The sequence below is a fragment of the Pseudopodoces humilis genome, chromosome 16 (assembly GCF_049639895.1).
Source record: "Pseudopodoces humilis isolate 2021_Gansu_Grassland_sample_001 chromosome 16, ASM4963989v1, whole genome shotgun sequence".
Taxonomy (NCBI): domain Eukaryota; kingdom Metazoa; phylum Chordata; class Aves; order Passeriformes; family Paridae; genus Pseudopodoces; species Pseudopodoces humilis.
In genome coordinates, this window is record NC_142215.1 from 4,627,479 (window position 1) to 4,649,189 (window position 21,711).

At 46.5% G+C, this 21,711-nt stretch overlaps 1 protein-coding gene across 2 annotated transcripts; it reads right to left on the minus strand.

Annotated features, from left to right (window-relative positions):
• Positions 1-416: 416 nt before the first annotated feature.
• Positions 417-13,775, minus strand: NR2F2 (nuclear receptor subfamily 2 group F member 2). 2 transcript variants are annotated; one of them, XM_005521605.2, is made up of 3 exons: positions 13,595-13,775; positions 5,292-5,819; positions 417-2,057 (listed from the first exon to the last, which is right to left on the minus strand). In XM_005521605.2, exons 1-3 carry the CDS (start codon positions 13,635-13,637, stop codon positions 1,783-1,785), a joined length of 846 nt encoding a protein of 281 aa, XP_005521662.1. In that variant the 5' UTR covers positions 13,638-13,775; the 3' UTR covers positions 417-1,782. The 2 variants fall into 2 exon arrangements, with proteins under 2 accessions (XP_005521662.1, XP_005521658.1); XM_005521601.3 differs by lacking the exon at positions 13,595-13,775 and adding an exon at positions 7,653-9,124.
• Positions 13,776-21,711: the final 7,936 nt, after the last annotated feature.

Genomic DNA, 21,711 nt, shown 5'->3' on the forward strand with positions numbered 1-21,711 from the left:
CATTTACAAAAGATTTTTCGCCCCATTCTGATCATAAAATAGATACTGATCTCCAGATTTCTAATACTTTTTCACAACAATACCTTTCCTACGCAGGCACTTAAGTGTGACAAAAATAAGGGCCTTTTTTTTTTTTTTTTTTTCTTCCAGAAAATCCATTTTTAATTAACAGGAGGATTAGATGAATGGGGGTTGATGGTTTACCATTTCAGCATAGTACTTCCTAAAACCAGAGATAAACCACGAACTTAAGTCCTCCACCCCCATCCCGGAATTAAACAGGTAAATACACTACAACACATCTGCTACAAACTTACTGTGACAAGTAAACAAATCAATCGCCTATGGACTTAAATGACTGCAAACTATAGAGAAGTAATGTGGTTTCTGAAAGACATTTATGACAGCCAAACAAGTTTCAGATATCAAATAATATTTTAATTTCTGAATACTTTCAATTTTCCTTGGAATATAACACACAAAGACTCGACCAAACAGTTCAGTTATTATAACTTTTACAGTATACAGAAATGTTGCACTTAAAAAAAAAAAAAAACCTTCAGTTTTTTTAAACACAAAACTGTAAACTCTAAGATACTGAATCAATCACGTTATCTATAAGTGCCAACAGTGTTATTTTGTCATGCTGATTTCAATGGTATTTTTTAAAAAGGGAAAATATCAACAATTATTATAATACAAAGGGCTTGCAAATATACAAACAGATAGAGGAGTTTAATAACAATTCATGATGAACTATGTGGAACCCAATTCAAATTACAAAAGTTCACTTTGCTTGTTTGCTTGTTTTTTTGCTTTTTTTTTTTAAATCAAAACCGTAGTGTGTCTTGGACACAAAATCCTTCTACCTATAATAAATCCCCACAGTTCATTTTCTGTCCGAAATATCAAAAAACCTAGATTTGGGGGGAGTTATATGACACGTGTGGTTCATTCGGGTCTATATAATTATAGCTCTCTCAGCTTCAAGCTAGATTTTGGGTCACCACCTTAAGTGCGCTTCCATCATTGTGTTGTTGAGGGTTTTTTTTTTTTTTCTCTTTTCCTTTCTTCCTATGATACTTTCGTGGACTCAGTTTTAATTCTTTCAGAACATATATTTTAAGGATACACAGTTTATTTTTTTTTTTTTTAAAGAAGCCAAGGTTATATCAAAAATTATTATAGAACCACAGAATAAACTGGTTTGAAACCAGAAAAATACAAAAAAGAACAGCTATAGGTACATAGACACATAGGACAATTAATAATTTGGAAAAAAAAGACTTACTTTCTTCCGTTCTGCTAATTTTCTCCAAATTTCCTTTAAATGCACTTTAAGCGAGATTTTTTTAAAAAGTTTACCCCCAAAAAAGAAAAAAAAAAGAAGAAAAAAGAAAAAAAGAAAAAGCCCACCATCGTTTCTTTTCTTCTTCTTTCTTATTTTCTTTCCCTCTTTTTTATTTTTTACAAAAAAAATGATAAGTAGCAAGTTTTTTTCTGAACAACACGGGAGTTTTTAATGCATTCTGTAAAAGTTCATTTGACAGTCTCTTTTTTTAATTCACAGTCCATTAATTTTTTCCTGTCTTCTCTTAGCAAACTTGTAACATCCTTTTACATCCTTTCTTAGCAGAAGGAAATTTAAGAAACAACCAGAACCCAAATGTCATTTGCTTTCCTTTCACTCTCATCTCCCTTCTCAATTTTGAAATTTTTTTGTTAAAATTTTTGTCTTGTTTTATTTTTATTTTTTATTCTTTTCCCTCTCTCTCGAATGTTTTATTGAATGGACATGTAAGGCCAGTTAAAACTGCTGCCAGACAGTAACATATCCCTGATTAGGGTTTCTATGGGGGTTTTACCTACCAAACGGACGAAAAACAATTGCTCTATGACAGAAGAGGAGACAGTGCGAAGGGAGGGGAGACGTAGTAATAGCTTCCCGAATCGTGTTGGCTGGTTGGGATACTGGCTCCTAACATACTCTTCCAAAGCACACTGTGACTTCTCCTGTAAACTTTCAACATGGGCTACATCAGAGAGACCACAGGCATCTAGAAGAAAGTGTATTAAAAAAAAAAAAAAAAAAAAAAAAAAAAAAAGAAAGAAAAGAAAAAAAAAAAAAAAGAAAGCAATCATCAGATTAAAAAGGTTTTGGTGGTTTGTGTTTTGTTTTGTTTTTTTTAATTTTTAATTTGATGCTTTTTAGGTTGGTTTTTTTTCTTTGAAATGCCTAGGTTTAAGAGTCGATCGTGCGCCATCACCTTGCCCCCCAGAGTTTAAGTGGGTTTTACCAAAAGGGACAATCTCTCTGTGCATGTGTGTGTGTGTTTGCATTTCTCTCTCTTCTAGAGGGTCTCCTTTAGGACTGAGCTCAGCTCCCAGAGTCGAGATTTCTAATGGCAAGACAGACCTGAGGGGTTGGCATGGAGGTGCTGGCCAAGCCTAATTTCATATATCTGTATTTTCTGGGGGAAAGGCTAGGGGGGTGGGGAGGGCTTGAGTCAAAAGGGGGGAAAGGGAGCCACTATTTCTCCACACCCCCCCTCCTTGGAAAATAATTGGGGAGAGCCTAACCCTCTGATGAGAAGGAATACTACTCAGAGTGATAGAAATCATAATAATAATAAAAAACTGGCCCAGCCAAAGATAATGGCGCCCCGGATCCAGCAACAGATTCTCCCCCAAAGAAGACAACGCGTTTTTCTTCAGTCTTTGAAACTGATTTAAGTGGCCCTTTAAAACTGATCTTGTCAGTTTAGCCTATTCAGAGGCAGCCATGCAAACTGTGATCTCTCTGTTCATTTGAGCTGTTTCTTTTCCCCCCTCTTTTCTTTTCTCTTTCTTTCTTCCCCCCCCTCCACTCCCCCCTCTTTTTTTTTCCTCTTCTTCTTCTTTTTAAACCTAAAGGCCCTTACAAGAAGAAAACTCCCTGATAGGGTCTGGACATTTTTTTCTTTTTTTTTTTTTTTTTTCTTTTTTTTTTTTTTCCTGATACGCTAAAATACAATAAGTTCCCTTTAAATCAGAGACGTCTGTGCTGAAAGAGCACAGGTTGTGACCTGACCTCCCTGTGGCTTTCCTAGGCACAGGGCTAACACATGCATATTCTGCGAGTCATTAGAACCCAGATTTTTCCCCCCTCCCTCTTAAAAGAGGCTGCAGCAAACATTATATGCATCTATGTGCGTCTGCTTTACATCAGGGAGGGTTATTGGGGTGCTGCAGAAGCTGCAAGCATCACCCTATATTTTTTTGCATGCGGCTGTCTTCCCCAGAATCAGATAACAAGAAACGTTTATCTAGTTGGGAGGCAATTTACACGCCAGGCCTCCCATTTTGAAAATAGTCATAAATTAAACAGTTACGACAGGATCGGACGATTGTTTTCTCAGAAGGAAAAAAAAAAAAAAGAAAAAAAAAAAAAAGAAAAAAAAAAGTGATTTGGGAGAAAAGGCAGGATTGGAAATAAACTCCTTGGTGTGGGTGTGAGCTGGGCAGGGGCTGGGGAGGGATGTGAGCGTGTGTGGGATCCTCTCTGAGCGGCTGAGCGAGGGAGAGGAAAATGCATTCTAGAAAAACGATAGAAAAATAAAATAAGCACCCCACGGACATCCCTTCCCACTTGGGATCTCCGTCTCCCTGTGGCTAGATGTGCCCTGCTCATTGATCACCTTAGGATTTAGCATGAGTAATTGGGGGGGAGAAGGAAAAAAAAAAAAAATAAGGAGAAGTTTTTTATGTGTAAAGCAATAATATATAAAAGGAAGTTTAGGTCACGACCCAGAACCTGGACAAAGTCCAGAAAATGACTTCGTTCCCCAGACCCCCTTTAACACAACAAGGAACGGATTGTGAGCCCTTCTTTTCCCACATAAACTACATTTTTTTCCTGTTTCCTGATATCAGGCTTTAAAAAACTCTGATGAGTAATTATTTTGCAGGTCCTGCTTCCATTCATATGTTTATCGCGTGGCCACTTTCCCAAGCGTCCAAATGAGTTACAGGCGAAATATATGTATTTTTAAATTTAATCCCCAAACTTCGAGGGCTCCAGCACACTGGGTTGCCGGTGCAGCCTCAAAGTTAGTGATCTGAGACAACGTATTGCACAAATTAGCAAGCAGATTTTTTTTTCTTTCCCTCAGAAGGGAAAAAAAAAAAAAAAAAAAAAAAATTTAGCCTCCAGAGTTAATATCAGGATTATTACTCACCCAGGTTAAACTCTAGTGCAAGCTAATTAGATTTCACAACGCACTCAATTATTGCTTTATAACTCATGCACTATTTCTAGGCAGCAAAAGTTGACACATATTTCCCCCCCCTCCCCTCTTTGATTATCTAAGAAACACCTCGAGGTCTTTTCCTCGGGAGAGTCATGGTTGTGCCACCCCGGAATTACACTGCGGAGCGGCAGCTTCAGCCTCCTCTTACTTTTCCATACTATCCCTGTCTACTTATGGTAATGATCTTTTCGCACCCGCTGCTCGCTTTGGACTATGCAGTTCCTGCTGGGTATAAATGCAAACTTTTCCCCTTAGCTTAAATGACACAGAACTGCTCACTGCCACATTCTGTTTAAATCAGAGACAGCTCTTTGCAAAGTTGATTTATTTTATTTTATGGGATGGCAGGGAACATATTTTAAACTCAGATTTGCGCATTTAACTTTTTTTTTTTTTTTTAATTCAATTTTTAATCCTGCAGGGCTTTTTTCCCTTCCTGGCTGCCCATAAAATGATCCTCTTTTTAAAGTGGTTTCACTGATAGGACGACTTGTATTTAACAACATCAAACAGATTTTGCTGCTGTTTGGATGCGTGTCATTAAATGCAACAACCCAGAGCTATACTGTTAAATAAAATATTATTTTCAATGGGAAGAGCGCAGTCTCTCGTGGCGAATGGGTGCCTCTTCCCGGGCCCCTTCTTTCCCAGTCCCCAGCATTATTCAGCTAGGGTTGGGGTGTATTTTGGCTGGTTTTTTTCTTTTAAAAAAAAAAATAAATATAAATTAAAAAAAAAAAAGTGTGTGTGTGTGTGTGTGTATTATTTTTATTTCATTTTTTTTTCTGATTTGCAATCCCTGGAAGATGGGATGCTCGGATCCGAGGCCCTGCAGGGGAGAGCACAGGGTACCGCTTCCTAAAAGGAAAAGAGACCGCGCTGGTTCTCGAGGGGCAGGGAGCGGGGATGGGGTGCAGGCAATAACACTTTGCAAGAGCAAGCAGTTCTCAAGGGGGGCCCGGGGAAGGAGAAAAAAAAAAGGAGCAAAGAAATGCCGCCTACCTGAGGTGAAGAGGACTATGGCCTTTAAACAGCTATATTCTGCAGAGTCGACATGCAATGCTTTCAGTTTTTCTACTTGCTCTTGGAAGATTCGTATGTGGTCCATAAAGGCGACCACTCGGTCAGCAGACATTGGCGAAGCGTGGAGGCCAGCAGCTGCCAGGAGCGGAGCTACGTGGAGGGGCATGGAGCACTGGGCAGCGTTGAGGACAAATAACTCGCTCCAGGTCAGCCTCAGGAGGGCCACCTGGTCTGTGATCTGGAGGTCTGGGAAGAAGGGGATATTCCTGGCCCACTCCACCGCGCTGAAGAGCATCCTAGCTGCCAGTTCACAAATGTTCTCGATGCCCATGATGTTGTTGGGTTGCATGCACTGACTGCCAAAGCGGGAGGTGGGGTAGGGCTCTGCTCTCAGAAGAAGGGAGATATATCCGGATAGGTAGGAATGGCAGTTGAGAGGGTCCCCATTTGTCAAGGCGAACTGACCATGAGTTGGCTGTGTGGGTGGCATTCTGCCCCTCTGGACCGCTGCAGTAAATAAAGAAGAAACTACAGCTATTAATATCTGAATTGCGACCATCGGTTCAAATACAGCCTGCTTTGTGTGCTTGTGCGTGCCTGTGTGACCCCGGACCCGGCCAGCTTCAGGGGGAACATGCATTCTCCCAGCCAGAGTTCAGCCCCAGCCCCGCTCTAAGGCTCCGCAGTTCTCGGGTCAAGTCAAAGCAACAATAAAAGCTGAGGGACGCTGTGGGCTCGGCCAGAGCTGCTGAGAGAGCCCGGCTCCTCACTTCCCAAAACACACCACAGTCCAGTTATCCCCCCCTCCCCTCCACCGCCACCCCCTCCTTCAAGAGATGCAGGATACGTCTTTGTGTGGTTTTTCTCCATTACACCTAAAACAGTTCATTGATTTGAGGCTGGGGGAGCGGGATGGGGAAGGAGGAGGGGAGAAGGAAGAAACACTTCAGTTCGAAATCCCCGGCTCTGGTCCCACACGCGTTTCTCGCCCACTGAATACATTGTTGCTGCTGGTATTATATATCCTCCACTCTCGTAAAAAATACCAAAGGAGGCAAAATCACCCCACAACATCCCCGGCAGGTCCCCTGGTGAGGCTGAGGGCATTATCCAAAGGCACCTTCCCCCGCTGCCCATGGAAAGTGGGCCTTTCATTTTGTTAATAAATTTACACGGTGACAGCGAGAGAAAAAGGAGAGAGAAAAAGGGCTCAGAGGCAGAGAGACGACAAGAAGGGAGAACGCCTAAAAATGTGCTTGATTTATATTTGTTATCGCCTGTATTCCAAGGTTAGTTACTCTTGCAGAAACACAAAGAGAGGAGCCCGGCGAGTCCCAAGCCCCCTCACCCTTAACCTACATAGCAGCGTCCAGACACAGAGCACGCACTGGAAAACTGCAGGCTCACATTTCCCGTCTAATTTTATATCACAAAGACTCCACTTGCAGAGATCCGAGCACCCCACACTTACTTCTGGACTGCTCCTTACACCCCCCACCCCATCCCTTCTACCCCCTCCTGCCTCTCCTGGAGGAACAAGAAAATAAGAGGAAGAAGAGAAAAGTGAGGTAGTAACAGCCAGGAAAGGCAGGCACACGGCAGTGTGTATACACACACACACACACACGCGTGGAGATGTGTGTGTGTGTACATATATTTTTAAAGGAGGAAAAAAATCCGGCTGGGAATCCACAGTGGAGTGCTGTAGAGCCTCGGTAGGGTGAGTCCCATTGTAATAGTAATTTGAACCGCCTGTGTAAAATTGCAATCTAAGGCAGGGTGCTGGAGGATATATATATATGTGTGTGTGTGTGTGTGTGTGTGTGTGTGTGTGCGTACATCTCGGGAGGCTCCGTGTGTGTGTGTGTACACACACGCACAGACACACACACACACACAGGGCTGCTCGGGGGACGGGGGCTAAGGCTGAGCATGCAGGAGGAAACACGAAGGAAAAGTAACCACACGTCAGAATCATCATCTCGCTCCTAAGCAGCGTGAAACTAAAAATCCACTTTCAATAAACCTCCATCAGCAAAATCAAAACAAACACAAATCAATTACGAGTGCAGGAGAAAGCATGCGAGAGCCCCTGCCTCCCTGCCCACCCTCCCCAACACCGCTTTCTTTCATTACGAGAAAGTTTCTGGCCGGTTTATTCGAGGGGGGTGTTTGGGGGGGAGGAAAGGTTCTGGTTGGGTTTGGGGTTTGGAGAGGAAGGTTAAAAATACTAAGAGTAATTATATATATTATTTAAGAATAATAAAAAAAGAAAAACCAAACAAACCCCAAAACGCAGCGAGTGAAAAAAAAATTGCAAAACAAATGAAATCCCAATACCTTCCCGTCTCATGCCAACTTTGAGGCATTTTTTGAGGCGGCAGTACTGACACTGATTGCGGTGGTGCTGGTCAATGGGACAGTTCCTGTTGGCACGACAAGTGTAGCTGAGATTCCTCCTTACACTCCGCTTGAAGAAACTCTTGCAACCCTCGCAGGTAAACTGGCCATAATGTTTGCCACTAGACTTGTCCCCACAAACCACACATTCAATGTGCTGCTGCTGCTGCTGCTTGTCTCCTTGGTTCTGCTGGCTCGGCGGGTTGGTCTGGGCTGGCGTACTGGGAGGGCCCCCGGGCCCCGGGGTCTGTGGGGTGTGCGGGGCCCCGGCCGGGGGTCCCTGCACCGGCGGGGCTTGCGAAGGCTGCGTTCCCTGAGCTCCGGGCACATCGTCCTGGGGGTCTCGCCACGCACCGACTACCATTGCCATATCTATTGGACACCGTTGCCAAACTTCCTGTTCCCCCTTTATTTTCAAAGTTTGTTTGCTTTGCTTTTCAGATCAGCTTTGCAGCAGTCTTTTTATTTTTTGTCCTCCCCTCTCTCTCTCTCTCTCTCTTTCCCTCTCTCTCTTTTGTTGTTTTGCCTTTTTTTTTTTTTTTTTTTTTTTTTTTTTTTCAGGAGGGTCGGGGTGGGGGGGATCTCCCGGTACCGGCGAAGGTGCAGAAGCACGGGGCGATGGAGGTGTGTGTGCGGGGGGGCGAGGTGCGAGTCGATTGTCTGGGCTCCAGGAGAGCAAAGTAAAGGGGTGGTGGGGGTGGGGGAGAGAGGGGGAGAGAGAGAGAGAGAGAGAGGAGAAAAAAAAAAAAAAATCTCTTCAAAGATCTCCCTCTCTCTCTCTTAGAGCTGATCTGCAGCAGAGTAGTTGAAGGAGGAGAGGCGGGTGTCTGGGGGCCAGGTCCAGGGAAGCTCGCAGTCAGCCATTCAGGAAAGCCATCAAAATAAGAATGAATAAAAGGTTAAAGATTACACACACAGCGGAAAAAAACACGCACAGCGGAGGAGACTCTTCTCGGCGCGGAGAGCGGTCGGTCTCGCCGTAGTTTTTGGAAGTCCAGCTTGCAGCAGCAACATCAACTGCGATCGCTTTGTTTTTGTGGGCTTTTTTTTTTCCTCCTCCTCCTCTTTCCTCCTCTCTCTCTGCTCTGTCTCTCCTCCCTCCTTCGCTCGCTTTAATTCTTCCTCTCCGCCGCTCCGCCCGGCCGCTGCGCTCTTGCTCTCACTCGCTCCCTCTTTTGGGCTCGGGGGTGTGGGGGGGCTGTTGGCTTTTTTTTTTTTCCTCCTCCTCCTCGCTCTCTTTTTTTTTTTTTTGTTTTATAAAAAAATTCTTATTATCGTTACGATTACGATTATTATGAATTATTATTATGATTGTTTATTTGTTCCTCCTCCTCCTCTCCGGCGCCGCCGCTCTGCTCCGCTCTGCCCCGCTCCGCCGGTTCGCCGCTCCCGCCGCGCCGCGTCCCCGCCGCCGCTCCCGCTCCCGCCGCCGCTCGGGTGCTGCTGCCGCCGCTCCCGCCGCCGCCGCTCCCGCCGCCGCTGCCGCCGCCGCCGCGCTGCCTTATGCTGCTTCTGCCGCCTCGCAAGTGGGCTCTCGCCTCCGCGCCGCCGGTGCTCACGGCGCGGGCAGGGGGAGGGGGGCCGCGGGGCGGGGGGGAGGGAAGGAGTCAACTCGCCAGCGCAGCAGCGCCCAGCCAGCCAGGATGATAAAAGAGGGGAGCGGGAGGAGGAGGAGGAGGAGGAGGAGGAGGAGAGGAGGAGGAGGAGGAGGAGGAGGAGGAGGAGGAGGAGGAGGGAGAGAGAGAGAGAGAGAGAGAGAGGGAAGGATCATAACCCAGCGCGCAGCATCGCTCCTCAGCCGGGGAGGGAGGGAGGAGGGGAAAAAAATCACCACGGGGAGAGCGCGCCAGCGCCCCCCCCCCCCCCCCCCCAAAAAAAAAAAAGCAGGGGCTCCCCCCCGCTCCCCTCCCCTCGCGGCGACGGGGAGGGGCGGCGCGGGGCGGGGCGGGCGGGCGGTGCGGGCGGCGTGTGGGCCGAGGAGCGGCGAGCGCGCTCCCCGCCGGCCGCTCGCCCCGCTGGCGGGAGAGTGAACTTTGACACGGCTGCTGCAACTCAGCGCGCGTCGCCATGGCGACCGCGCGCCTTATAAGGCAACCGGGCCGGCGCCTGACTGGCCAGGAGCGCGCGCCCCGCCCCCCGGCCCTCATTGGGCCGCGCCCCCCTTGCGCGGCCCGCCATGGCCGCCGCCGCCGCCCGCGCGGCCCTAGCGCCGCCCGCCGCCCCGCGCCCGCCGCCCCGCGCCCTCACGCCCCGCCGGGGCCAGGGGTTAAGGCGAGCCCGGCGTGCGGAGCGCGGCGCCGCCGCCGCCCCACCTGGGGCTGCCCGCCGGGGCACGGCCTCGGGGGTCGGAGGGGGCGGCGGGTGCAAAGCGGAAAGCGGGCGCAAAAGCGAGGTAAAACTCCACGGAATGAAGTGAAGCCGAGCCCCGGCGCTGCCGCCGCCGCCGCCGCGGGGAAGGGGCGGCCGCAGGTTCCCCGCAAGCGGGCGGGAAGCGCGGTGCGGGCTGGCGCCCGCCGGAGGTCTCACGGCGGAGCCCCCCGGCCCCGCTCCGGGCACCTGCGCTCGCCGCGGCCGCTCCGTGTCCCGCCGCCCGCCCGAGCCGTGCCCCGGCCGCCCGCGGAGCCGCGCCGAGCCCGGCCGGGCTGCACCGAGCCGAGCGGAGCCTGCCCGCGCCCGGAGCTCTGGGACCGGCCGCCGGCACAGCCCGGCCCCGGCGGGGCGCGGGGGCTCCGCCCGAGCGCTCCTCGTTCCCGTTCGCCCCGAAGCGAGGGGACCACGGCTCCGCTCCAGGCAGCACCGAAGCCCGGCACGCCGCTCCGCGGAGCGTGACAGCCGTGCCTTTCGCTCGGCATCGCCGCGGCGCCGCTCGCCTCAGCCCTTTAACTTTATTTCGGGGTTTTGCGGGTTCGGGGGTTTCATGACCACACGTACCCCGCCGCTGTAACACGACTTCGGTGCTGTACCGTGAACAGGTAGCAGAGCTAAGCACTGGGACGTGTTTATTTCCCGCTGAATGGAGCTACTGGCCAGCTGAGCGGGGACTCGAGTCCTTCTCCCGGTGAAAATGGCCAAAAGACGCTCGAACAAGCGAAGGGACGGAGAGATAAAATAGAAAACATGTCAACATAGACAGAAAAATGCCCGGCCGGACCATTCCTCCTCTGCGAACACACGCGACTAAGGGCGCTCACATCCCAGCCGGTCACCAAGCACGGCCGCGGGGACACAGACCTGGGCACAACTCCGTGAGGGATTAATTGCCCCTCACCACCTCACACACACTTTTTCATGTTGCCGCATGCCCACATACTTCTGCCGCAGAATTAATACATGTGGCTAAAGCCGCAGGTGCGGAGGTGGTTGGAAAGTTGTAAAAAGCACCTCGACTTGAGGGTGTCCTGCCTGGAAACCCGGTGTGTTCAGACCCCACGGGCGAAGATGTGTTTTGCGACTCAATTTCAAAGACAAGGCTGCAGCGTTCCCATTGATCCTCATGGAGCAAAAAAATAACCTTTACCCGAAACAGTGACCAGGAGGGACTGGGAAGACAGAAAGTGGGAAAGGAATCTTTCCTGGTTAAAATGTGGGGAGCTGCCTTAGGATTTCCAAACAACCCAGAGTTGAGGAGGTCACCTTTCGGGGAGGGTAGGAGAAGGTGGGGGTTCAAAATGCAGAATAGTCACAGATTGTTGCTGATGTTGAATTTCCTGAGGAAAAAAATAAAAGCCAAAACCCAAACCACAACCCAACACCAACCTTTCCTGTCTCGAATCTGACAAAGTAAACAGGATTAATTCACCATATGAAAAAACATAAACGCCGTCCTAACAAATGCAGAAATCAGAAGAGAAAGCGGTTTTAACAGGGCGCACAATATTAATAGTTTGAACGTATGATCGTAAAAATGAAAAACCATTGATACACGCTTAAAAGCCGCCGTATACGCTGATTGCTCAAGCATTAATGAAGAATGCCCCAGATTAACTATTTGCTCTTCGAGGGATACAGCGATATAACTATCTATTAGCACCATTAGATGCTTTGCTATTTATTTGAAAACACCCCTGCGAGTGGGTTGAGACAGAAGAGATGAATGTAAAAATGAACTGCAGCTAATTTCGCTAAATAATTCTCGAAACCTGAGCGCCTCGCAAGGAAGGGGGAGATTCTCCACTGTCCTTCTCTGAGGCTAATGACAATAGAAATGCTCTGGTTTAAAAGTGAGACCGTATTGGTTTTCCAAATAAACAAACGCATCCCTCCTGCCATTTTACTGCAGATGTAAATTTATTTTAATGAGAGGGAGTGGAAGGATTTATTTTGCTAAAATAGAGTTGGGGATAGAGCCGGTGTAAATCTTTAGGTTTCAAAAAGAGAGGAGGAAGGAGGGGGAAGCTGCTTTCCTGGCAGAAAGCTGCCTAACAGTCCTCTAATTCTTTCTAGATTAAATCGCAATATGAATACAGCATCGAACAAATACCGAGTTTCGCTCTGAACTCAGTGGAAAGCAGTTACGTCTAACAGAATTCAATGAATTCCTCTTCTCCCTCAATGTAGTATGTGTGTGTTTTTCTCTTCCACCACACTGAAGTTCCATGAATAGGGAAAGTGGCTCCTATTGTGTGCCTCTGAACTTCCAAGTCAATGCAATTTTTAACCACTGGCTTGTGGTACTTTGAAAATCACCAGGGGCTGTCAGAGTTGGGTCCTCTGAAAAATTTACAGTGCTAAATCAGAGCATATGCTGTGAGAGAGGAAAAAAAATTGCTTAAGATTGGAGCAAGTACAGTATCTGGCTGCCCCCTAGTGTAAGTCTCTTATCTGCCTAAAATTCAACTTTAAAAGAAAAGGATCTCTTAAAGGGAAACGACTTTTGGCTCACGTATGCATACGAGAATGAAACTTCTGTACATTTTAATCTGATTAATTCCTAAGGATTTAAAATTAATTGGCTTGGGCACTCCTAGACCGGACTATAAGATTTCTGCATCAGGGTTTCTGCGAGAGCTGTGCCGAATAGGTATTTTTAAGGGATAGTGGTAAGGGATGGGGGGGGGAATCCTGTTTTGTGATTTTTTTTTTTTTAACGAGGATCCAAGCCTCGCTTGCTGTTGTCAGAGCAAAACACTTCTGCTGCTTAAAGTCAGATCTACGTCTTTTGCAATAATACTTAAAAAAAAAAAAAAAGGATAAATAATTGCCTTAAAGCCTCAGCCGAACTGCCAACCACACCTTCGGATGGTGAGTATATTCCAGCTTCTTTCCATTGTACTTGCTTAGCCAGGGAAAGGACCGGAGGGGGAGAGGGGATCTCGGCGCTCTACCTTCACCACCGACTTTTTTTTTTTTTTTTTTTTTTTTCCTCCCCCTCCCCAAAAATCCCCGCTGCCAGCTGCACACGGCGACGCGATCCCGGGCAGTTTAATACCTATCACTTAAGTTAAGAGCCTCGTCCTGCCCTCCCACCCTCCGGAGCAGGTCGGTCCGCGCTCCCCCCGAGCAGCCCCGGCGCCGGGCAGGGGCGGCAGCGCCGGCCGCTGCTCCTGGGGAAATGACTTGGAGGCGCTTTGCCTCGGACCTGGAAGCCGGGTCCGCTCCTTGGGTTTGTTCGCTTGTTTGTTTGTTTGCTGCTTTGCTTTATTTAGCTAAAGGACGTGCTAACTGATGGTGCTGCAATTACACATACTTGGGTCTGCCCCCCTCCCCTCTTCCCCTCCTTAGAGCAACCCACGTAACCTTAGAAACGATCGTTTAAGACGCACGTTAGCTAACATTTGCTTTTTTGGATTTTTTGTTTTCCTTAAAAGAGAAACACAAGAATCACAACACATTGCCCGAAAAAAGTGTCAAAGAAGAAGAAAAAAAACTATAAGTAAACATACCAAAACCATATTTGCCTTGTTCAAGGTCCCAAATCGCTTGCATCTTCCTTTTTCTACCTCTCCTTTAGTTTGGCAGGTGAAACAAACAAATAAAAAAAAAAAAATCAGACCGCTGTTTGCCCCCCAGAAAGATGTGCGTTGGGTAATTAAAGAGAAGTCTCCTTCTTGGTGTTTATCTAAGCGATTGTGCAAACTGATTAAAAAAAAAAAAAAAAGAGAGAGAGCGAAAAAAAAAAAAAAAAGTAAAGTTACAGCCTTCAGGGGGGGAAAAAAAGGAAGCAAGGTGAAGGGAATAGATTTCCCACAACCTAAAGGGAAGTGCTTTCGATGTATTATTAGCGATCAGCCTTGGGAGAGAGAGGAAAAAAAAAAAACACCCTGAACACACTCTAACTTTACACAGACAAGATTTCAGGGGGGGCTTTGTACACAGCTGCTTAGGAATGTGCGCCTTGCCTTTAAGAAAAAATCCCCAAGCCCAAGGTAGGAGATGTCTTTGAGTGATCCTTGTCTCATTTCATTCCTTAGAAGGAAGAGCGTCTCGCTACACCTTGTTTGGAGCTGGAAAGGCGAGACTTAAAAAAAAAAAAAAAAAATAGAAAGAAAAAGAAAAAAAAAGGAAAAAAAAGGGAAAAATATTCACAACCCACCCTTCCAATTGGGGAGAAAAAAAAAATAAGAGAGGGAAATCTCCTAAGTTAATGACTGTGGGGGTAGGATGGATGCGACTGATTTCAGCCCCCCCCTCCCCCCTTTCCCACCTCCCCCCTCCCCGGCAGGAAAAAAAAAAAAAAACGAAAAGGAAAAAAAAAAGCCAACCGCAAACAACTACAGGCTGGACTATCAACACATGCACCGAAGGGGAAAAAATATATAGTGTCCTGTGTAGGGTCGGCAGGGAACGCAAGCACACGCTAAAGCAAGTTGGGAAAGAATCCGAGCTAATCAGCAATCTCTTTCTCTCTCTCTCCTTCTCTCCCTCTCCCCCCCTCTCTCTCTCTCACTGCCCCTGAGATCCCAGCTCGAAAGAGGTACTCCACATTTTTTCATTACCAAAAATCCGTTGCAATAATCATTTGTTGCTAATTGAAACCCTTGGAGACATTTTTCCCCACCCCCTTCACAAACATGGCAACTTTTAGTCATGGGAAGCACGTTTAGTTTTATTTTATTAAAAAAAAAAAATACGGTTAGGAAAAGGCTGAATCTTTCACCCACGAGAAATATCAGCGAGTCAGCCCCCTTCCCCGGGATGGGAGGGGGGGAGTGGGGGGAACGGGACCCCGGTACAGTGAGGGCTTGGGAAAATTTGGAATACATTATACCGCATTTGGCAGGAGAATACTCTCCAACTAATGGATTCCTGCTTCTTTTTGTGTATGTGTGTGTATCAGTGTGGGGGGTTTCTGGAAAGAGGGGTGGTGGTCGTGGTGGTGGGGAGCCGAGCTTTTATTTTAAGAAACTGTTAGGGTAGGGAGTGTGTCATACTTGACAAATGGAACAAACGCTCTTCCATTTCTTGCTTGTCCTTGCCTTAAAACAGGAATTAAGTTAACCACAGTGCTGCATGTTAATTGCATGTTTACTGGGCTAATGAAAATTACAAAAGGGTTTTGCCACCTCGATCGGTGATGAAAAAGTATGAAGGCGATTGTCATTGCAGCCTTCGGGGAGGGCCCGGGGGGTGGGGGGGAAGGACCGGCCACGAACAATATTGATCAGAAGAAGGATAAATCTTTTAACTGCTTGTTAATACCATAAATATGGTCTACACAAGTTTCCACTCTTGTTAAGTCTAATCAGTACATGGAAGATGGAGACATAGCCCACTTGAATGAATTTTTATTATTGTCAGAGGGGTACTTACATCTGTGGGCTCCCTCCCCTCCTCAGTTTGAGCAACCCCCCGGCCCTCCTTCCAAAATCCCCCCTTGCAGAGGAGGATCGTGAAGGTGTGCAGAAAGCACAGGAGACAAATCCAAGCTTTTTGTCCTTTCTTCATTTTTTCCCAAATGTTCCTATTTCTGTGAAGCTGGATGGGTCATGACGGGGAAAGCCTAAAGGGGGGAGCCCCCTGACCGACCCCCCCACCCCGCCTCCCTTTTTATTCTTGAGATCTCTGGATGAGAGGCTGACCCAGTAATTCAGTTTGATGATAACCATTTTCATGCTTGAAAACAATCTGCCAAATTAAACCTAAATGGAAAGAGCAGTGGGAAAGGTAGCGAGAGCATGGCATTTTGAAATCCCCCCCACCTCTCCGAAAGGGATTGTTTGGCCAAAGGAGGAGGGAAAGGCAATTAAATAGACTAAAGATGATTTAAATCCCAACCAAAAATAATTCCAGGGAGAAGTTTGCCCCCTCCGGTGCTGCCCAGCCCTGGATTTGAAAACTTTGGCCCAACTTGTGGCAATAGCTACAACTTTGCTCCTCAGGGGTCAGAGGTGAGGGCTATTTTAACCCTAAAAGCCTGCGAGTGACCAAGGTTGCGGCTGGGCTCGCAGCACTAATAGCCATAATTACCTCCTCCCCTTCCAGGGACATTCCTCGCAGCAGCAGTGTTAGACCTCGAATTGAAGAAAATCCTGGAGTTGAACATATCTTCGGGGGTAAATAACAGCAATATGAAGGAATTTCAGAGCTCTCCCTTTTGCTTGGGGGGATTGAAGCTTTTTTCCTTTTTTTTCCTCTTTTTTCCTTTTTTCCTCCTTTTTCTCCCCCCCCCCCCCTCCCTTGCCAGCATTCCCAAGGCGCTGGGTCTTTGTCTTAGAAGGAATGGAGTGTCTGAATGGTGTGAAAGGGACAGAGAGGGTTGCTTCAAATCGATTTTACTTGTCCTCTCTGTCTTTTCGGATCAACGCCCTTCAATGGACACATAGGTGCTCTTTCAACCAAAAACTTGTGCAACATTTTCTGCCTGTATTGGTGCTAAATACAATAAATGCTGGGCAGATTTTTTTTTTCTTTCTTTCCAAAGCAGAAAGCACCCTAATTAAATTGTTTTATATGGACAGTCAAGACAGACCAATTAAGTATGCATTAGTATAAAGATATATTCGAGAGATAAGCGCTCTATAGGAGCCCTGTCTAGGCAAGGTGTGGAAAGTGTCCTCTCGAAGAGAGGCTGTGAGCAGGGTTTCATATGGATTTTTCCCCTCCATTGCCTCCTATACTCCAGTAACGGGCTGAATAAGTTAGCGAAAAGCCATTAGTGAAAGTGGTTTCTAAACAAAGTTAACAGGTGGATGTAGCTGGTTTTACATTTGAATAACAGTCGCACATCTGTAATACACAGCCCTGGATTTATGAAGCGCCTGTGCAGGCAATGCCCATTTGCAGAGATAAACGCCTTCGACCTAGAGCTGAGGTGCAAACGCACACGCACGGGAATAAAATAAATATCTGGGCACCTCTGTGGGCTGCAGGACATGGTGTGAGCGAGCACACACAGACGATGCAGATATCACCGTGTAGCCATTGTGTGGAGGCACCCACACAGCAGCACTGCTGTCTCGGACCTCTCACCGGGCACAGCACACTCCTGGGCTAATTGCAAGGGGAGCCACTGGCTTTCCCAGGGGTGAAATAGCACATCAGGATAAAACATACACACACACACACGCCAACTTCTCTTGCTGCCCATTTTATCACTCTGGGAAAGCTCTCTTTATGGTTAACCACAGGAAACGGGCTTTAAGCTCTTCTCCATTTCCATTATTATTATTATTATTATTTTTTCCTTCACTGCAGATTTTCCATGTCGTTCAAAAAAAGCACCCCAAACAAAAAAAACCAGACAAACAAACAAAAAACCCCTGAGCCCCCAGCCCTGCCTCAGCCTGGTGCTGGGACAGGGACGGGCAGAGCGGCGGGATGCGATGAGGAGGAGGGGGGAGGAGGGCTGGAAGTTGCTGGGGCACCCTCCATCCCTGGCCACGCCGTTCCCAGCGGCTGAGGATGAGCTGTGGGAGCGAGCCCTGTGCCCGAAGGTGCTGCAGGGTGCGAGCGGGGAATCGCCCTTTTGCCGTGACACTGCAGCGCAGAGAGAGGACGGGCTTTGGCTGGAGGGGTCGGGCAAGAGGGGCTCGGGGGTTTCGGGGGTGCAGAGCAGCCGTGCGGGGGCTGCCCGCTTTGAGCCCCATTTTCCAGCAGCGCTCTGCGTGTGCCAGCCCATCCCAGGGATGTGGGAGACGGGGATGAATAAGCCATTCCTTGCTTAGGTGCTTTAATGGCACGGTAAACAGGTTAGAAACAGACGTTTTTAAAGACTCAGTTTTTCTTTATTGGTCACCTTCGAGGATAAATCATAACAGACAGTATGGGGGGCAAAGAATTCATCTAAAGGAGATCTCAGCAAGTCACTACCCGGACAATAGTCCACCTCCTGTTGGGTTGCGTATTGATCAGGAGAGGAGCTGAGGATGTCGCCACACTAAATATTTACTGATCACACACAAATAGCCGCGACTTGAACGATTTTCTCCTGTGAGGAGAGCAGAGAGAGAAGGGTAAATCATTTTATTAGTGTGTATAAAGCAAAGAGCACACTCTGGCTTGGAGTGTTTTAAAATGTGTCTTCAGCTGGATGAAAAGAGTTAGGGAAATCGATATGGAGTGATTAGACGAACCAGTCGTGTCAAAGAGAGAGGCTGTGAATTTCATGGATTTGGTTATACCGGGAGGGGGAAAATATACCGAGAGATTAAAGGGAGGAACCCATTGTAGCAGAGCCAATGAAAAAATAATATCTAATCAGAGCCGGCAAAGGTAGGGACGGGATAAGACCCACATTTCTAAAGAATCACATCAGCTGGAGAGGGATCAGGGACACAGATGAAAGAGGCAAACGGGGGGAGAGCTGGAGAGTAGGAGCCTAGAAATGCTACAGAGCAAATCCAGGAGAGGCAGAGAAAAGTCGCCTCTGTGGAGCAAAGCTGAGATACCACGAAAATGGGGACAAAAGGCTCAGAAGCGAGGGAGAGGGCTGGAGTAACCGGGCGCCTGCCTTGGAGGTGAAGTTGAGGGGTCCCCAGCCCGTGTAACCACCAGGCAGAGAGGGCTCTGACAGCACATCCAGCTCCCATCCGAGGGGTTTAAATCCTTCTCCTACAAGTTTGTTCTCCCCTCTCCTTCCCGCCCCCCTCCCTCCCCACAAGCAAATGTGGTGAGTAAAATGGATTTTAGCGTTTAACCACCTCGTTTTATCCACGTAATGACAAGGCTCGTAATATGTAATCTACAGATTACTGCCATTCGAGGGTGACCACAAGTGGCATAAAAAAAATTAAAAAAAATAAAATAATGCAGCATTTCTGCAAATGACAAAATGACTAAAATCAGCCCTTGCTTTAAGTATTGAAGTTGGGGAGTTGCTGCTGCTGGATTTTATCGGTCGAAGAGAGCAATTTAGCCGTGGCTCAGGTACAGCCCTGGGGTGTCTCGGCGGATTAAAGAAAACTTTGCTGGAGACAAGCAAATATCTGAGTGCCAAAGGGCAGAAAGCCGGGAGTAGGGCAGGGCTTTGCCATGCGACGTTAAAATACGTTCTGTGGGGATGCTCGGGATTATTATTATTATTATTATTATTATTATTTTGCCTCGAATCCGTGATGGTTGGCCCGTGTTCACATGCTACATTCTCTCCGCGTATTTGTCTTTAGCAGAAAATAGGATGAGACTGCAGAGAGCTAAGTCAGAGCAGCGAGAGAAAGTTTGAACCGCACTTTAAATGATGCTGATTGCTGGGAGGGAGGAAAGACATCCCAAGCTAGGAACCGAGGAGTAAAACTGATGTGAAAACAGCTTTTCACTTCTCCTCCAAGTGCTAATTTTGCTACTGTAAACAAACACTGAAGTTAGAAACAGCTGCAAATAGCCTGCCGGGCACCCAGGGCTCAGGGACCGGAGGGGGTTGACTTTTATTCATCTCTCGGGCTGAATTTTCCCCCAGCTTTGTTTTTTGTTGTTGTTTTTTGTTTTTATTTTTTACCCCGAAATCAGGGGGCTGATGCTGATTTCATTTGTGGAGAAGGGACAAAGTACAGGCGCACTGAGAGCGTTCCATGAGAGCCCATGGAGCGCAGGCAGCTCGGCTGGATCACTAATGCAACAGGAAACCTCGGGACAGACCCAGCCTAATTAACAGTTTTCCATAGCTGAAGCGATTTTTAAGAATCCCAGTGGATTAGCCCAATATGTTCAGGTGTGAGGCTACGAGGGCCTATAACTCCTTTCACTATAATCTTATAACCTCCTTACCTAATTCCTTAGATTGCAGATAGGAAGAGTCTGACCCTGGAGGTCGTAAAGAGCTGGGTTTCATTAACCCTTCCCTCCCCGGCGCCGCTCCAAGGTTAACTGCGCCGGGCTGTGTGCTCGGGGGAGCGAGGGAGGGCGGCCAGGAGAAAGGGATTTGCAAGAGGGGTCGATCCGACGGGAGGGCAAGGCTTAAAATGATTTCTGCTCCCTTCATTCCCTCCCTTCAGCCAAAGGAAATATGGAAATAGGGGAATTTTTCTCCTTCCCATGCATCCGGAGGTGCGTAAATGTACGGATGTTTGTGAGGCAATTCATCCCCTTTACACCATTTCATTATTGTTTATTATTTTTTAAATTATTTTTTTTTTCTTCAAACGTGGAGGAAATGAAACATTCTAGAACCATCAGCAAAAAACAAAGCAATCTCCATCTTTAGGACCAGCACCAATCTCTTGAGCTTCTTGTCCACAGTAGACCTGTAATCTTTAAAGAAAAAAAAAAAATCTAGAAAAGCTTCTCAGACTGTATTTGCCTGGGAACACACCTGGTTTATATTTTAATAGGTAGTTACATTGTATTGATTCAGGGTACATCATTGATGTTGAAAGTTAATAACTCAAATTATATCTATCTGCCTACATACATAATTGCATACACACTATAACACTGGAGGAATTTGCATTTTGCAGCACATTCTTTGTTCTTAAATCTTTTAACACACTGAGTTGTTCCTTTGAAGAAAATGTTATTGAACCACATGTTTAAGGAAAAGAGGCTTCTAAACTATATGTTTAAGCAATGAAATTGTTGAGTGAAATACAGATTTCTTTGTATCTCACACAAACCTTGCCACACGCCAATCTTAACCTACACATCGAACTGCCTTTTTTTTTCTTTTTTTTTTTTTTTTTTCCCTCCCAGTTAGAAGGCAGAAATATGTGAACTGCTGAGAGAGGTGGGTACTTTTTGGTAAGTATGTTTAGATATGATCTTCAGATACATTTATTGTACTTTCAAATTCTTGGGATACTAATTGAGCTAGCAAACAATATCCCAGCTGAATGTCTCAGCTTCTTCCCTATTTAACAGGCTTTAGTGTAGAAGTATATTGTAGCCATCCTTCTACTAAACAATGTAGCTGAGGAGTCAGCAAAAAATGAAAAAAACATGTTAAAACCAATTTATAATTGCTGCCTTATATCTGACTCTTCTTGCTTTCTGCAGTCCTAATGAACTCTTTAAAGTTTTATTTATTTATTTTTTTTATTTCTGACTGACAGATCAAAAATAATTAGCAGAATCAGAAACAGCCGGGAAGCTTGCAATAATGTGTCTAAATATTTCATATTGCTACTTATAATACCAGCCCTTCAGTTGTAAAAAGGAACCATTCCCTATTTATTCTGTGGTGGTTTATAAATACAGAAGGATAGATTCTTTTTTTTTTTTTTTTTATTTATTTTCCCAGGGCCTGCCTCAGCGATGCCATAAATAGAGATTGAGCTATCAGGAGGAAAAAAAAAAAAAGGAGAAAGAATAAAATAAAAGCAAAACCCTGGACAGGAATAGAGACAGACAGATAAATGTATAACTGCATCTGAACAATGTTACGTGGCACATTAGGAGTTGGTAAAAAAATTTAAATCTATCGCATATTTATAACCTCATAATTAAAATACGTTCTTATCTCTCTCCTCTGAAAGGTTGCAGCTTTCTTGGAAGTATTTTGAGTGCATATTTTAAACTCCACGTCTTGAATTGAATTAAGATGAGCTGTTTTGCCCAAGAGTAAAGCCCTTGTTTACAATTTAATATTTAACTTCCAGCTGCCTACCCATCGCCATATCATTTTCTTTAG

What these genes read in the sequence shown, in the direction of transcription:
- NR2F2 (XM_005521601.3), bottom strand. Translation starts at nt 8,082, where the DNA reads ATGGCAATGGTAGTCGGTGCGTGGCGAGACCCCCAGGACGATGTGCCC. An exon ending in AGTTGGCATGAGACGGGAAG is followed by an intron (nt 5,820 to 7,652) that starts GTATTGGGATTT and finishes TATTTACTGCAG; the next exon opens with CGGTCCAGAGGGGCAGAATG. An exon ending in CATAGTCCTCTTCACCTCAG is followed by an intron (nt 2,058 to 5,291) that starts GTAGGCGGCATT and finishes ACTTTCTTCTAG; the next exon opens with ATGCCTGTGGTCTCTCTGAT.